This window comes from Oncorhynchus gorbuscha, linkage group LG08 (assembly GCF_021184085.1).
Source record: "Oncorhynchus gorbuscha isolate QuinsamMale2020 ecotype Even-year linkage group LG08, OgorEven_v1.0, whole genome shotgun sequence".
In the NCBI taxonomy this organism is placed as follows: Eukaryota; Metazoa; Chordata; class Actinopteri; order Salmoniformes; family Salmonidae; genus Oncorhynchus; species Oncorhynchus gorbuscha.
Genome location: NC_060180.1, coordinates 30,166,726 through 30,183,706, shown reverse-complemented (window position 1 = coordinate 30,183,706; position 16,981 = coordinate 30,166,726). Strand labels below are relative to the sequence as shown.

At 41.6% G+C, this 16,981-nt stretch overlaps 1 protein-coding gene across 3 annotated transcripts in view; it reads left to right on the top strand.

The window, feature by feature from the left end:
* Positions 1-16,981, top strand: part of ercc6 (excision repair cross-complementation group 6) — a 49,282-nt gene that overhangs the window by 15,210 nt on the left and 17,091 nt on the right. For all 3 annotated transcript variants that reach the window (XM_046359104.1, XM_046359102.1, XM_046359103.1), the window contains exons 9-11: positions 5,119-5,250; positions 5,922-6,080; positions 13,476-13,611. In XM_046359104.1, the coding sequence (XP_046215060.1) occupies positions 5,119-5,250; positions 5,922-6,080; positions 13,476-13,611 (427 nt within the window). The remainder of the gene's footprint in view (positions 1-5,118; positions 5,251-5,921; positions 6,081-13,475; positions 13,612-16,981) is intronic.

Genomic DNA, 16,981 nt, shown 5'->3' with positions numbered 1-16,981 from the left:
TTTGCGATGATTTTAAAACAATTCTAATTCAATTATTAAATGAAATCAAACTCTACCTTAACCACAATTTATTTAAACATGCATTGGTTCGTTGCTAAAAATAATGCTATTAAACATTTGCATTTAAAGTATTTTTTTTACTGTATATAAACAAAGTGCATATACATCTAACCATTCAAAACGAATAGAATCTGAACAGCATAATAATAGAATATTGCACCATATCAAAGAAAAATAAATAAGGTGCAAAACTGCAGCATCCCACTTTAAACATTAAACTGGTCCCTCTTTTCTCTCCTTTATTGCCATGTTATAACCAGCAGCACACAGCAATGCTGACCATATTTTGCTTTTGAGAGATTTGCATTCAGAAATGAAAGCTGCCTCACTTCCTAGGGGCTGATTCAGTTTCTCCTCTCAGTAATTATTTGTCCCGTTTTCGAGAAGACCCTCTGAGGGAACGGATGTGGCCACTATGCACCCTGTCATGATTTTAGTAAGCCTTGGGCAGACAGAGGCCTTGTTCTTCCACCAGCTCAGAGGATCTGCAGTTCTTTGGAGTAGTGGCTCCTCCAAATAGTATCGTACCTCCATTATGGCATCTGCTAAGGGATATCTGCAGTAGATATTTGGACTCTTTCCCGTACTAAAGCCTGTGTGCTCTCGTACAGTTGTGGAATAATTGATTTTGAAAGGGTTTCCTGCTTGGAATTGTGTACATTGGACTATTGCTATCATTTCTAAAACCTCTGTCCTCCACGATCAAAAATGGCTGCTAATCGGTGTCAATCATTTTAGCCAGTGCAATATCAATTTGGCCTAGTTTTGCCTCAGACATAGACTTTGGTATAAACTGGTCCATAGAAGACTGCGTTGCTGTGGGTCGCGGAGTAGGCCTACTTGACTGAGTGGATACATCTCCACGTGTGGAGGTGCTGGCTCCACCACTATCACTAGCAGGCCCGCTAGTTTCTCGTGTGGAGGTGTTGGCTCCACCACTATCACTACAGCCTCTTGACTGAGTGGATACACAGTTGGAGGTGCTGGTGCAGGCCTACTTGACTGAGTGGCATCTGCCGTGTGGAGGTGGTGCTTGACTGAGTGGAACCGTGTGGAGGTGCTTTATATGAGATCTTGTTTTGACAAATTCTACACTGTGCTCTAACATTGTCTACATTAATGAAATGCACCCAAATGCTACTTTGCTTCCAACTCATTTTCCAGCTCTTTTCACAGCTGTCCTTCCTCTCCTCAGCTGCTAAGTGTGTGACTGTGAGTGAGTTGGCTCGGCCCTCCGTCACGCATCTTTGGTTCATTGGTTGACACTGCGTGTCTGATTGACAGGAACAACAGGTGAGGCTGTTCGTCTGAGCAGACAGTCAGAACGAATGTGTGTGCGCTTGAGCATTTAAGCCTATATTATTATTATTATTATTATTTTATTATTATTATTATTTTTTTAGTTCTTTGAATTAGTTATTTCTATTCATTTAAATCTTTTGATTATTCATATATATATATATTTTTTATAAGTAGATTCGCCTCTTCTGATATACAAGCCGGCTCTTAGAGCCGACTCGTTCTCAAAAGACCCATCACTACACGAGACACTTGCGTTCAGTCTGCGTGGTCAGTGCAGCATACGCCACACTGTTGATGACAACAATGCAGTTGTCACTTTGCTTCTTAATATAACTCTACTAGCATTCTATAATTACACTGTTAGCTTGTTTCTTACATCTGCAAACAGCTAGTTTGTCTTTTCTTAGCAAGTTGTTCCTAAATCTTGTTAGCCGCTAATACTAATCTCTAGTTAGCTAATGCATGTACTGAGTAAGAGCAAGCGTACTTAGCTATACTGCCTGATAATACCAATGATTGTGTAGACCTAAATCAGCATGTTTGTGCAACAGTGTCTTCTAAATTAAAGAGGTAAACGCAAAGGAAGAATATTTTAGCTACATGAAGTTGCTAAGAGAGAACATTCAATGTAGCCAAAGATTATAGGGTTCCCTAAGAAACAGCTATCCTAACCTGTCCCAATAACTCCTCCCTGGCATTTTCATTCATTGTAATTTCAAACAACACTGTATTAAAAGTGCCCACTATTATATTCTAACTATATAATTAGAATTGACATTCTATTCCCATGATTCCAACAGTTAACCTAAGTGTTTTGCTCTAAATTGCAAGACAAATTGCAACATATGGTTAAAAATAAGGCCCAGATTACTTGCCCATATCGTGCAGCTCTATGTGGCAGTGTGGAAATTATCTCAAATGCAGGAATTGATGAAAATTATGACTTTTGTGGGTTGAAGTTGAATTGAACGCTATAAAACAATCAGAAGTGGGAAAGACCCATTGATATCACTTAGAATGTATGTGTTGCTACCCTAGAGTCACGCACTACTCATAAAGCACATTTAGAACTTTTATTGTAAAAAATAAACATAAAATATGTCATACTGTAAAAAAATATATATTTAAAAAATACAGTGACATAATATTTTGGCCATATCACCCAGCCCTAACCTTAGTAGGGAATCAACTAAATGTATTAAATGAATTATCCCAAGTTTATCATAAGACATGAACAGAATGCATCAGTGATCCGTATTTCCTGCAACTTTCTGAAGAGGCAACGAGAGTGTGTGTGTCTCAACAACTTTGTGTAGCTTTTAGTGTTGATGCTAATGAAAACATTATTCTGGTCAAAACAAATCTCAATTAAATGTGAACTACAAAGTAGCCTTTGCTTATCTGGCACAATTTAATGATACTTTTCATTAATCCAGTGGGTATTTGGTTTGAAAACTCTACCATCACATGTGCGCTACAAAAACACATCTAAAAAAAGGTTTCTTGTTAGGTGCACACTTCAATTAAAAGGTTTCTTGTTAGGTGCACACTTCAATTAAAAGGTTTCTTGTTAGGTGCACACTTCAATTAAAAGGTTTCTTGTTAGGTGCACACTTCAATTAAAAGGTTTCTACACCCAAAAATCGAAAATGGAATTAGGCAAAAAATATAACTGATTTTATAGGGCCCTACTTAATGATAATTTTACCTTAAAGATGCAGTCAAACATGATTTGCCTGTGTTTGATACATGATTTGCCTGTGTTTGATATACTTTTCGTCACTATGAAGGTGGAATAGTATTGTGAAAATTATGATAGCCCTTTTAGTGTAAGCGCTGTTTGAAAAGACTGCCTGAATTTTCAGCATGGGATGGAGTTTTGGCCTGCCCCGTAAATGAGTTAAGAAATAATTCTAAACCTCTCTGCCAATAACAGCTAGATTTCAGTTTCCCCTCCCCACTCAGACTACTCCCCGAAAGTCCTAGAGAAATTCTTGCTTGAGAAATTGCTCTTTGCTAAGATTTTTTTATTTAACCTTTATTTAACCATGCAAGTCAGCGAAGAACAAATTCTTATTTACAATGACGGCCAGCAAAATTAAGGCAGTTTATACAATAGATTGAATTCATACATTCTCAGTAATTTAATTTGTAAAATCATGTCTTACGCAATAACACAAATGTTTCCAATCTGGGAGATAACCTCGATAAAGTATTCAATAACTTTGGTGTGTATTTCAGATGGAATCAAAGCATTAGTATGTACCTGAGGTTGCTAAAAACACAGCTCCTTCCACAATTTTGTTTAAACCTAGTACTTGTGGAACACACTGATGCAAGCGGCTTCATTGGCTAATTTCTCTAAACAGGGGAACAGCACCAAATTCACAGAGAATACGTTATAAAATATGAAGTAATACTCCAAGCAGCAGCATGTCAAAGCTGATGGTATACTGGTTGATGGAGTGGGATTGGCGTGGGCTGTGGGTGGTTCGTAGGTGGCTCTTGACAATTGTTTTATTAGATTCCCCATGTCTTACTCATTGTTAGGAAGAATTATGGTCCAAATCGCATTCATTGACTATGAATCCTATCAATTTAAATTGACAATTTGGGTGCAGTCAAATAGCTTAATTTCTCAGATCAAATTATATTTCAACAAAATAATGTTTCAGGAATGCTTATCTTATCTGTTTCGAAATCCTCTTTCTTGTGCTTTTTGAGGTGGAATGACTCAGGAGGCTGAGAGAGCGGTTAAGAAGAGCGAGAGGGACGGGAATGGAGTGAGAAAGGACAAGAGGGGGACAGGGGGAGAGAAAGAAGGAAAGGAGAGAGGGGAAGGGAAGTGTGTAGAGAGAAAAGCGTAATAACCTGAGCCGATGCCTTGACTTAATTAGTGTGGCTGGTCTCAGCAGGCCAGCAAAGAGCAGCAGTCTCCCAGCCTTAGTGACAGGACCAGGACCAAATGAAGATGGATTCCGGTCCTCTCCCTCTCACACCTTTCCTAGGGAACCCACTCCACTAATTGTCTGTATCAATCTTCATTTGCTGTGTGACGACTCTGCCACTAACTGCCCTCTCGCTCTATGCAGCTAGTCTATTAAAAATACACGTGTCCTGGCTGGTCTAGTGGTAATCCCGTAGCCTCCGGCACACGTCTATGCCGGCATAGGTTTGAATCCGGCCTACTGCACTTTGACACAGCCTCTATCTTTCCTCACTATCACCTTTTCTCTCTATCTGTTCAAGAATGTCACAAAAGACCATGTAAATATATATATATAAAAATTCAACTGCCTTAGATTGCCCTCCTTAAAGCGGCTTAAGAATTCCCTATGCTAACTGATGGTGATTACACCAATTACTCACACATCCCTTTGGATTTTAAAGAGCAAGGTTCGGGCCGCAAATGTTTAGTGGTCTTGTTTCAGCATGGGACATCTCTGCTGCTCAGATGCACATAAGGGTCTGGGCCCATATTCATAAAGCGTCTCATAGTAGGTGTGCTGATCTACGATCAGTGTAATGAAATTAGAGGTGGGACCTGATCCTGATCCTCGTGTTGTAGGGGGAGAGATCCAGATGGGACTGTTGGGCCTTGGGGAGATTGCTGAGGGAGAGTCAATACAAGAGTGTGTAGACGGGGGGTGGCGGGGCTATAGTGACTTATGTGACAGTAGCACCTGCTCCCCTGTAGGAAGAGGAAGAGGAAAGGGAGAGGATGACAGTAGTGATGACTGTTTTCTCTTTTTACAGGCGGTGGAGGCGGCTGCGGCTGAGAGAGAGGGAGGAGAAGAGAGAGAGAGGAGAGGAGGAGAGTGACCAGAGTGATGCTGAGTTTGATGAAGGATTCAAAGTGCCTGGATTCCTCTGGAATAAACTCTTCAAGTAAGTAACAAACAAAGTAACAGCTTTTCCCAATTGCCACTGTATTTTGTCATGTTTATGACTAATGTTTATGTTGATACCTGTTGAATATGAACTCTGATAGTGTAAATGGTTATATACATAAAGTATGATTATAATAAGTTGCGTGTGTGTGTGTGGACCAGTTTATTAAAAAAGAACACATTCAGTTTTAGATTTGGTTTTATCATCACCACAGAACATCATTGTAAGTATAAGTGAAGCGTATTGAACTCAAAGCAGGCAGATTGTTTTGGACTGTATTCAGTTGAGTAACTTGAGTCTGAGTTGAGTAAAAAAGTACTCAAGTAGAAAGTGAGCAAAGTGGCTCACAGCTGATCAGTCTCTACACTTTCGGTCTCTTTATCTGGAATCGTTACTGACAATGACCTAACGATTAATTTACCACCACATACACTGTGCTCTTTGTGTTTGGGCGGGGGTGGATTTTTGACAGACGGGGGGGTGTGTGTGTGTGTGTGTGTGTGTGTGTGTGTGTGTGTGTGTGTGTGTGTGTGTGTGTGTGTGTGTGTGTGTGTGTGTGTGTGTGTGTGTGTGTGTGTGTGTGTGTGTGTGCGTGTGTTCGTGTTCGTGTGCGTGTATTAACAGCTGTGTGTGTCTTTTGTCTCTTTCTGTGTGTGCGTGTGTTCCAGGTACCAGCAGACAGGTGTAAGGTGGCTGTGGGAGCTACACTGCCAGCAGGCAGGGGGAATCCTGGGGGATGAGATGGGTCTGGGTAAAACCATCCAAGTCATCGCATTCCTGGCTGGCCTCAGCTACAGCAAACTACGCACACGAGGGTCCAACTACAGGTACACGGGCATGCACACACGTACACCTGACCTGGGTTAAATTATTATTTGAAGTCTTGCAAATACTTTAAGCATTTGCTCTAGCCTGTCGAGAGGGCCAGGAGGGTGGGGTCTGCATTATTTGAGCTTTTATATTAGTTCCATTGCAACAGGCAAGCTCAATCAGACACAGATCAAGTATTTGGATCCTAAAGATGGATGGAGATCACTCCTTGGAAATAATACATTTTTCCATGGACATTGCCATTGAGGACTTTTTAAAGTAGTCTTCTGGGTGGAACTTCCTATGGGTTAATGAAGGATCACACAATTCCATCCAGCTCATCAGCAGGGATCAGCCAAATAATTATACTTGTGAGCAAACATTACATTACCGCAGGTGGTTTAAATTGCCAACCTTGGCTTTATACCTGTTCAAACAACAGACTCCAGGTGGCAGTATGCACCCTTTCAGTTTGTTTACCAATTCAGTAGTAGTAGTAGAAGAAGAAAATTAACTACTTTATAATGGAGATGGCCTCAATTGTGCTGCTCATGCCCACAGATGCCATAATGGGACAGTTACAAAGATTTGTCGTCTAACTAAGTCTATGATTCGGACCCAGGTCTGACGCTCGCACGAACACACACAAACTCTAGCCGTTATCGTGTGTTCAGACTGGGAGTCTGTGTAGTAATGAATATTTCATTAGGGTGATTTGTGCTGGAGAGTTTTAGTCTGAATTATTAAACATGTTTCAATTATTAGACTCCCCTCATTCTCTACTGCAGACACCAAAGGAAACGTGGACATGACACGTGTGTGTGTGTGTGTGTGTGTGTGTGTGTGTGTGTGTGTGTGTGTGTGTGTGTGTGTGTGTGTGTGTGTGTGTGTGTGTGTGTGTGTGTGTGTGTGTGTGTGTGTGTGTGTGTGTGTGTGTGTGTGTGTGTGTGTGATTCTTAGTGGACGTGGTCACAGGGGCAGAGGGGGCCAATTAAACGTGAACCACATTAAAGCATGTTGAAGGCGGGGCCCACTGGTTCCACACACACACACTCCAGAGGGATTGAACCTCTCTGATGGTCAATACTCTGTCTGCTGTCAACGTCCACAAATTGATTGTTTGCAAACTCAATTATGCCTCTATCAATGGTTTCCACCAAGCAGAAGTTCATGGCAGTTAGGGCTGTGACGATAATTTAATAACCGTGTAAAACCGTCTCAACGGTTTTGACGGTTATTTTGTTATAACGTTCTTTATCCACAACCGTCGAAATAGGCCTACATTCATTTTTCGGATTAAAAAAAAAATCGTATTAACTATATTGTCGTGGACCTCCCGGGTGGCGCAGTGTTTAAGGGCACTGTACTGCAGCGCCATCTGTGCCACCAGAGACTCTGGGTTCGCGCCCAGGCTCTGTCGTAACCGGCCGCGACCGGGAGGTCCGTGGGGCGACTCACAATTGGTATAGCGTCGTACGGTTTCGGGAGGGTTTGGCCGGTAGGGATATCCTTGTCTCATCGCGCATCGACTCCTGTAGCAGGCCGGGCGCAGTGCTCTAACCAAGTTTGCCAGGTGCACAGTGTTTCCTCCGACACATTGGCTTCCGGGTTGGATGCGCGCTGTGTTAAGAAGCAGTGCGGCTTGGTTGGGTTGTGTATCGTCTCTCCCGAGCCCGTACGGGAGTTGTAGCGATGAGACAAGATAGTAGCTACTAGCAATTGGATACCACGAAAAAGGGGGTAAAATTTAAAATAAAAAAAATAATTAGAAAAATCTATTGTCGTGTAGCTAAACTTTGCCTAATAGTGGGGGTGTTTACTAATGACTATAATCAATTGTTTTGCTAACTTAGTCTATCCATTAAACGGTCTACATCCTCCTCTTTAACTGTCCTTTGGATGCTCAGGCAGCTTTAGAACACTATAGGCTATGACACTTCAATAAAAAGTGTTTTGATTTGTCAACTTTCTTTAATACAATGCACGTTTTCATTGCTTGCTAGTAAATAAATAAATACATCTTTTTTTTTAAAGCAGTCGACAAGGTTGTTCTGGCTCTGAGGCCTGTAATGCGGTAATGTTATGTCAAATGGACAATGTGCCAATCCTCATATCTGCCCGGTCCTGGCCAATATACCGCCCTATGCGAGTAAAATAAAATTGCCGCCCCTCTTAAGTAGAATAGTATCCTAGACTGTGAATGCACCAATTTGTAAGTCGCTCTGGATAAGAGCGTCTGCTAAATGACTTAAATGTAAATGTAAAATACTGTGTTGGCCCGCAAAGCACTTTTATGAATGCCCATGTGGTAGCCTACCATTTGTAAAACAGACAATTTATTGATAAACCCTGTCATTCATTTATAGTTCTCATTCTCGGAGTAGAAATGTTGTTTGCTACATTTATGGAAAACACGTTTTGGTTTATTACATAGCATAATTGACCTGCTCCATGTAAGCAATGAGCTTGTGTCTTGTTTCTCTTTCCTGGTAATTTTTACGCAGTGTGCGCGCCTGAGCGCTCACACAAGTACCTGGACGGTAAATGTAGGAAAGTGCCCGTTTGGGGATGTCTGATTTCTGATTGTCTTAACTCACCACCACTAATAAGCTGGGCTTCTGTCATTTGTTTTCTTCTTCACGTCACACAGTAAGTCAACAAAGTCATTTTTTTTTTTATTATTATTTTTTACATCCATTCACACTGAACAAAAATATAAACGTGACATGCGAAGTGTTAGTCCCGTGAAATAAAAGATCCCAGAAATCTTTCATATGCACAAAAAGCTTATTTCAATCAAATCTGGGACACAAATGTGTTTATCCCTGTTAGTGAGCATTTCTCTTTTGCCAAGATAATCCATCCACCTGACAGGTGTGGCATATCAAGAAGCTGATTCAACAGTACAATCATTCCACAGGTGCACCCTGTTCTGGAGCCAATAAAAGGCCACTCTAAAATATGCAGTTTTGTTACTCAACATAATGCCACCGATGTCCACCAGAGCTGTTGCCAGATCATTTAATGTTAATTTCTCTACCATAAGCCGCCTCCGTTGTTTTAGAGAATTTGGCAGTACGTCCAACCCGGCCTCACAACCGCAGACCATGTATAACCATGCCAGCCCAGGACCTCCACATCCGGCTTCTTCACCTGCTCGATCATCTGAGACCAGCCACCCTGATGAAACTGTGTGTTTGCACAGCCGAATAATTTTTGCCCAAACTGTCCAAAACCAAATCGGAGAAGCTCATCATTTTGACCTGACTGCAGTTCGACTTCGTAACTGAATTCAATTGGCAAAGTCTCACTTTCGATGGCCACTGGCATGCTGGAGAAGTGTGCTCTTCACAAATGAATCCCGGTTTCAACTGTACAGGGCAGATGGCAGACCATCTGCTGCCATCACCTCATGTTTCAGCATGTTCATGCACGGCCCCATGTCGCAAGGATCTGTACACAATTACTGGAAGCTGAAAATGTCCCAGTTCTTCCATGGCCTGCATACTCGCCAGGCATGTCACCAGTTGAGCATGTTTGGGATGCTCTGGATTGATGTGTACGACAGCGTGTTCCAGGTCCCACCAAGATCCAGCAACTTCGCACAGCCATTAAATAAGAGTGTGACAACATTCCACAGACCACAATCAACAGCCTGATAAACTCTATGCAAAGGAGATGTGTCGCGCTGCAGATACTGACTGGTTTTCTGATCCACGTCACTATGACCAACATATGGGCATGTTGCATGTATTTCTTTCTATCTTAATCGTTGTCAATTACATCTTCATTCTATTGCTTGTGGCATCAACGCATGTGGCATTTGATTGACAGGTGCTTTTATGGGGGGGTTTAAGAATCAAACGCTCCTGTCATGATTTAATCTTGGCTTTTTCAGTAGCTTAGGCTACTTTGTCTCATTACTGCGTCCTCTCTTTGAAGAACATATTTCTATGCCACTACCATCGAATGGCTGCAACAGCAGGGTTTGTGACATTATGTGAATATTTTGGGTAAAGTAGAAAACCCATCGGATTTCATTTGAATGGTTTTGTGCGTCAAAATAGGATCTGTGTTGCTTTTTTGTATTACAGGGAAGTCAACTGATAGGCATAGAGTACCGGTAGACACGCATTACCGGGTCAAAAGTTTTGGAACACCTACTCATTCAAGTTTTTTTTTTTTTTTTTTTTTTTTTTAATCATGACAGCTTTGCACACTCTTGGCATTCTCTTAACCATCTTCATGAGGTAGTCACCTGGAATGCATTTCAATTAACAGATGTGCCTTTTTAAAAGTTAATTTGTGTAATTTCTTTCCACAATGTGGATGGCAGGTAGCATAGTGGTTAGAGCATTGGGACAGTAACCCGAAAGGTTACTAAATCGAATCCCCGAGCTGACGAGGTAAAAATGTGTCGTTCTGCCCCTAAACAAGGCATTTAACCCACTGTTCCTAGGCCGTCATTGTCAATAAGAATTTGTTCTTAACTGACTTGCCAAGTTAAATAAAGATTAAATAAAATAAAATGTGTTTGAGCCAGTCAGTTGTGTTGTGACAAGGTACGGGAGGTATACAGAAGTTAGCCCTATTTGGTAAAATGCCAAGTCCATATTATGGCAAGAACAGCTCAAATAAGCAAAGAGAAAATACAGTCCACTATTACTATAAGACGCAAAAACCATGTGTAGCTCTGTGATGAAACTGGCTCTCATGACGACCGCCACAGGAATGGAAGACCCAGTGTTACCTCTGCTGCAGAGGATAAGTTTATGAGTTACCAGTCAGAGTTCAAGTAACAGACACAGATCAACATCAACTGTTCAGAGGAGACTGTGAATCAGTCCTTCATGGTGCAAAGAAACCACTACTAAAGGACACCAAGAAGAAGAAGAAGAGATTTGCTTGGGCCAAGAAACACAAGCAATGGATTAGACCAGTAGAAATTTGGCCTTTGGTCTGGAGTGCAAGTTGGAGATTTTTGGTTCCAACCGCCGTGTCTTTGTGAGACGCGGTGTGAGTGAACGGATGATCTGCATTTGAGTTTTTCCCACCATGAAGCATGGAGGAGGTGGTGTGGGGGTGCTTTGCTGGTGACACTGTCTGTGAATTATTTAGAAATCAAGGCACACTTAACCAGCATGTTTACCACAGCATTCTGCAGTGATACACCATCCCATCTGGTTTGGGCTTAGAGGGACTAAAATTTGTTTTTCAACAGGACAATGACCCAACACACCTCCAGGCTGTGTAAGGGCTATTTGACCAAGAAGGAGAGTGATGGAGTGCTGCATCAGATGACCTGGCCTCCACAATCCCCTGACATCAACCAAATTGAGATTAATTGGACCGCAGAGTGACGTAAAAGCAGCCAACAGGTGCTCAGCATATGTGAGAACTCCTTCAAGACTCTTGGAAAAGCATTCCAGCTGAAGCTGGTTGAGAGAATGCCAAGAGTGTGCAAAGCTGTCAAGGCAAAGGATGGCTATTTTAAAGAATCTCAAATATAAAATGCATTTTGATTTGTTAACCACTTTTGGGAAGGGGTTACTACATTATTGAATGTGTTATTTGATAGTTTTGGTGTCTTCACTAATATTCTACAATGTTGAAAATAATCAAATAAAGAAAAACCCTTGAATGAGTAGGTGTTTCAAAACTTTTGACCAGTAGTATACAGTTGACTTCGGAAGTTTACATACACTTAAGGTTGGAGTCATTAAAACTTGTTTTTCAACCACTCCACAAATTTCTTGTTAACAAGCTATAGTTTTGGCAAGTCGGTTGGGACATCTACTTTGTGCATGACACAAGTCATTTTTCCAACAATTGTTTACAGACAGATTATTTCACTTATAATTCTCTGTATCCCAATTCCAGTGGGTCAAAAGTTTACATGCACTAAGTTGACTGTGTCTTTAAACAGCTTGGAAAATTCCAGAAAATGTCATGGCTTTAGAAGCTTCTGATAGGCTAATGGACATAATTTGAGTCAATTGAAGGTGAACCTGAAGATGTATTTCAAGGCCTACCTTCAAACTCAGTGCCTCTTTGCTTGACGTCATGGGAAAATCAAAAGAAATCAGCCAAGACCTCCACAAGCCTGGTTCATCCTTGGGAGCAATTTCCAAACGCCTGAAGGTACCACGTTCATCTGTACAAACAATAGCATGCAAGTATAAACACCATAAAAAAAAGGCCAGACTACGGTTTGCAAATGCACATGGGGACAAAGATCGTACTTTTTGGAGAAATGTCCTCTTGTCTGATAAAACAAAAATAGAACGTTTTGGCCATAATGACCATCGTTAAGTTTGGAGGAAAAATGGGGAAGCTTGCAAGCTGAAGAACACCATCCCAACCGTGAAGCACGGGGATGGCAGCATCATGTTGTGGGAGTGCTTTGGAGCAGGAGGGACTGGTGCACTTCACAAAATAGATGGCATCATGAGGCAGGAAAATGATGTGGATATATTGAATCAACATCTCAAGGCATCAGTCGGAAAGTTAAAACTTGGTCGCAAATGGGTCTTCCAAATGAACAATGACCCCAAGCATTCTTCCAAAGTTGTGGCACAATGCAATGGCTTAAGGACAACACTGTCAAGGTATTGGAGTGGCCATCACAAAGCCCTGACCTCAAAGCTATAGAAAATTTGTGGGCAGAATTGAAAAAGCGTGTGCGAGCAAGGAGGCCTACAAACCTGACTCAGTTACACCAGGTCTGTCAGGAGGAATTGGCCAAAATTCACCCAACTTATTGTGGGAAGCTTGTGGAAGGCTACCTGAAACGTTTGACCCAAGTTAATCAATTTAAAGGCAATGCTACCAAATACTAATTGAGTGTATGTAAACTTCTGAACCACTGGGAATGTGATGAAAGAAATACAAGCTGAAATGAATCATTCTCTCTACTTTTTATTCTGACATTTCCCATTCTTAAAATAAAGTGGTGATCCTAACTGACCTAAAACAGGGAATTATTACTTGGATTAAATTTCAGGAATTGTGAATCTGAGTTTTTAAATGTATTTAGCTAAGGTGTATGTAAACTTCTGACTTCAACTGTATATCTTTCTTTTGTTTAATGTTGTGTCAATATGCAACAGATCCTCCATCCTGGCATTTCCGTATTTGTAATAACCCGAATAATAAGAATAAAATGCCATGATAATAGGGAAGTGTTAATTGCTCGTTTCAAATGGGTTTTATTAAGCCGCATGTCCATGTAACAAGTGTACGAACCTGAACGGTAATGGCCAACTACCGTAACCTCATTTTCCAAGTCTGTCACAGCCCTAATTTGGCTATTTATGTCGGTGTGAATGAACCATAACATGCCAGCAGCCTGACTGAAACACAAACCACGAACTTTACCTAATCCTATGTGTGTGTGTGTGTGTGTTTTCCAGATACCAAGGACTAGGTCCTACAGTGATAGTGTGTCCAGCTACAGTCATGCACCAGTGGGTCAGTGAGTTTCACACCTGGTGGCCCCCATTCAGAGTGGCTGTCCTACACGACACGGGATCCTTCACCCAAACAAAGGTAGGGGATGTGTATTCAGGTGTTTTTCTTGTGCTGTATCTTTTCTCCTGTCAGCATTTTGTGGAGGATTCCACTCTGAGGGAGATGTAAATTAATTAGTGGTACACTGGTAGATATTAATTACTTTACACTGTAGATCGCACCCAGCAAGTTGTGTGGGTGTGACACAGTGATTAATGGGTGATGCAGGCTGGGCTGGGGGGGGGGATACCTACTGTAGTCAGTTGTACAACTGAATGCATTCAACTGAAATGTGTCTTCCACATTTAACCCAACCCCTCTGGGGGTGCAAGTTTTTTATTTATTTTTTTAGTATTTTTTTTAAAAGGGGTTTCCTTTGGGGAGGCACCAAAGAACGGATTATGCAGAGTTGGCTCCTCATGCCTCCCCCTTCTTTAATAGTGAAGAGCTACAAACTCCACATGCACCTTTAATTAACCAGTCTCTATGGTACTGCGAAGTAATGCGTCACCATCAGCTGGCGGTGTGAGGACTGGAGTTCAGTGAAGGTGACATGTTTTCAATGATAGAAATGTAATGAGTAGAGCTGACACAATTCCCTCTTCTTCTTGAAAGACAAGCATATCTGTTCTACACAATACATACATTTTTATTTTTATTCTCTGTAATACCAATTTACCCCACCGAATACATTCTTTTTAAAGGGCAAATAAAAGTCAAAGAATTAAGTAACGTTTTATATCTTCCTAACAATGCTGACCACACTGCTCGCGTCGCAAAATAAATGGACACATACATGTTATTCAATCAGTGCACCCACACTGCTCCCGCGAGACAGCGAGTGAAAATAGGTGGTTCTATTTGTGACACTCAAGTCCAGCCTCTCAAATCTCCTCATTGGTTTTTAGGAGCCCACGTGGGTGATTGAAAGATGAACTGATGTCCATACTCCAGTCGGTTGTAGTAATGCTGTAAAGTTGGTTGCCAACCGCCATATCAAGTCCAACGAAGAAAAAGAAGCCTGTAGGATGGAGGAGCAATGATGTTAAGAAACAAATTCGGTTTACCGTTTTATCTGAATTAATTGTCAGAGTTAGAGTACCTTGTGTATTTCAGATAAAATATTCCAGTGTTTATATCCCAGCACAAATTAGCTATCAACAGCAAGCTAGATTGTCATAAATGTTTAATGCAAATTTGACCTGTACACAAATTATTATAATTGGTTCAGAGTTTGAGATATCAAAACAATCTGCGTGTCCTAATCGCTTCTGGTGTGGCTGAACAAAGTCAACGTGCGCATGCAGACAGGCGCGTCTGGTTTGGCCAGCACGTAAGTCTGAAGGTGTATTAACCACCCAGGGCTTTTGCTTGCGACATGTACACTCAATAAAAAAAAGAAACGTCCCTTTTTTTAGGACCCTGTCTTTCGAAGATAATTCGTGAAATTCCAAATAACTTCACAGATCTTCATTGTAAAGGGTTTAAACACTGTTTCCCATGCTTTAATGGTTCAATTAACCATAAACTATTAATGAACAGGCACCTGTGGAACAGTCATTAAGACACTAACAGCTTACAGACGGTAGACAATTAAGGTCACAGTTATGAAAACTTAGGACACTAAAAAAGGCCTTTCTACTTACTGAAAAACACCAAAAGAAAGATGCCCAGGGTCCCTGCTCATCTGCGTGAATGTGCCTTAGGCATGCTGCAAGGAGGCATGAGTACTGCAGATGTGGCCAGGGCAATAAATTGCCATGTCTGTACTGTGAGACGCCTAAGACAGCGCTACAGGGAGGACAGCTGATCGTCCTCGCAGTGGCAGACCACGTGTAACAACACCTGCACAGGGTCGGTACACCCAAACATCACATCTGCGGGACAGGTACAGGATAGCAACAACTGCCCTAGTTACACCAGGAACGCACAATCCCTCCATCAGTGCTCAGACTGTCCACAATAGGCTGAGAGAGGCTGGACTGAGGGCCTGTAGGCCTGTTGTAAATGCAGGTCCTCACCAGACATCAGGCAACAACGTCGCTGGACCAGACTGGACTGGCAAAAAATGCTCTTCACTGGCGAGTCGCGGTTTTGTCTCACCAGGGGTGATGGTCGGATTCGCGTTTATCGTCGAAGGAATGCGCTTTACACCGAGGCCTGTACTCTGGAGCTGGATCGATTTGGAGGTGGAGGGTCTGTCATGATCTGGGTCGGTGTGTCACAGCATCATCGGACTGAGCTTGTTGTCATTGCAGGCAATCTCAACACTGTGCGTTACAGGGAAGACCTCCTCCTCCCATCCTGCAGGTTCATCCTGACATGACCCTCCAGCATGACAATGCCACCAGCCATACTGCTCGTTCTAGGCGTGATTTCCTGCAAGAGAGGAATGTCAGTGTTCTGCCATGGCCAGCGAAGAGCCCGGATCCCCTCGAACACATCTGGGACCTGTTGGATCGGAGGGTGAGGGCTAAGGCCATTTTTGCTGAGTTTATTTAAGTGCACTAAAGAGGAACACTGGGTACATGTAGAGGATGCTCATCCCCAGAATCATTTTACGTGTTTATTATCAAAGGATAAAGCTAAGCACATTAACAACTTCATAGTTAAGAACACTGTAACAATATGGAAGAAACCGAAACGAAAAAGCACCAATATCACTCCCTAAAAACACCCCCATGGAACAATCCTTGTATAGCTTTTCAGAATTCACAGATAAATTGGTCTACATGGAAAACTAAAGGCATAGAAACTTTTTAATGACGTGATAATAGGAAATAAATGTATTTCCATGACAGAATTAAAAAGCAATTTTGGACTGACCAATGTAGATCTTTTCAAAAGTTTAATTCAAGAAATGTAAATGTTATCTTTTCAACATTGAAGGCAAAAACGTGGATGTCGATTTAAAGCACCACCCCCGCACCTCTCTGATTCAGAGGGGTTGGGTTAAATGCGGAAGACACATTTCAGTTGAATACATTGTTGGACAACTGACTAGGTATCCCCCTTTCCAGTCTTGTGGGATCCCTATTTGAGTCAGAATAGGATATTCATGTGCTGGGTAAGATATACCAAACCTTATAGAGAGCCTATACTACTGACAATCTCCTAGGAAAAAATACTACTGGAACCAAGACTTAAAAAGAACTGACATTGGCACAAGATGGGAATGTTGGAACATAACACAATTACAGTTAATATATGCTTAATAAACTCAAATTTACACATGACAATATTCTCATTCTACAGTACAACTAACAATAACTCAATAATCCATGCCTTCTGGGAATGCTATAAAGTCCCAAAGTTAGTGAATGTCAGAAGTATTACATTGTAAATGTACTTTTAATCTGTCTGCATATTTCAAGACATGGCATATGAGGGTGCAGGGAGATACCTGATG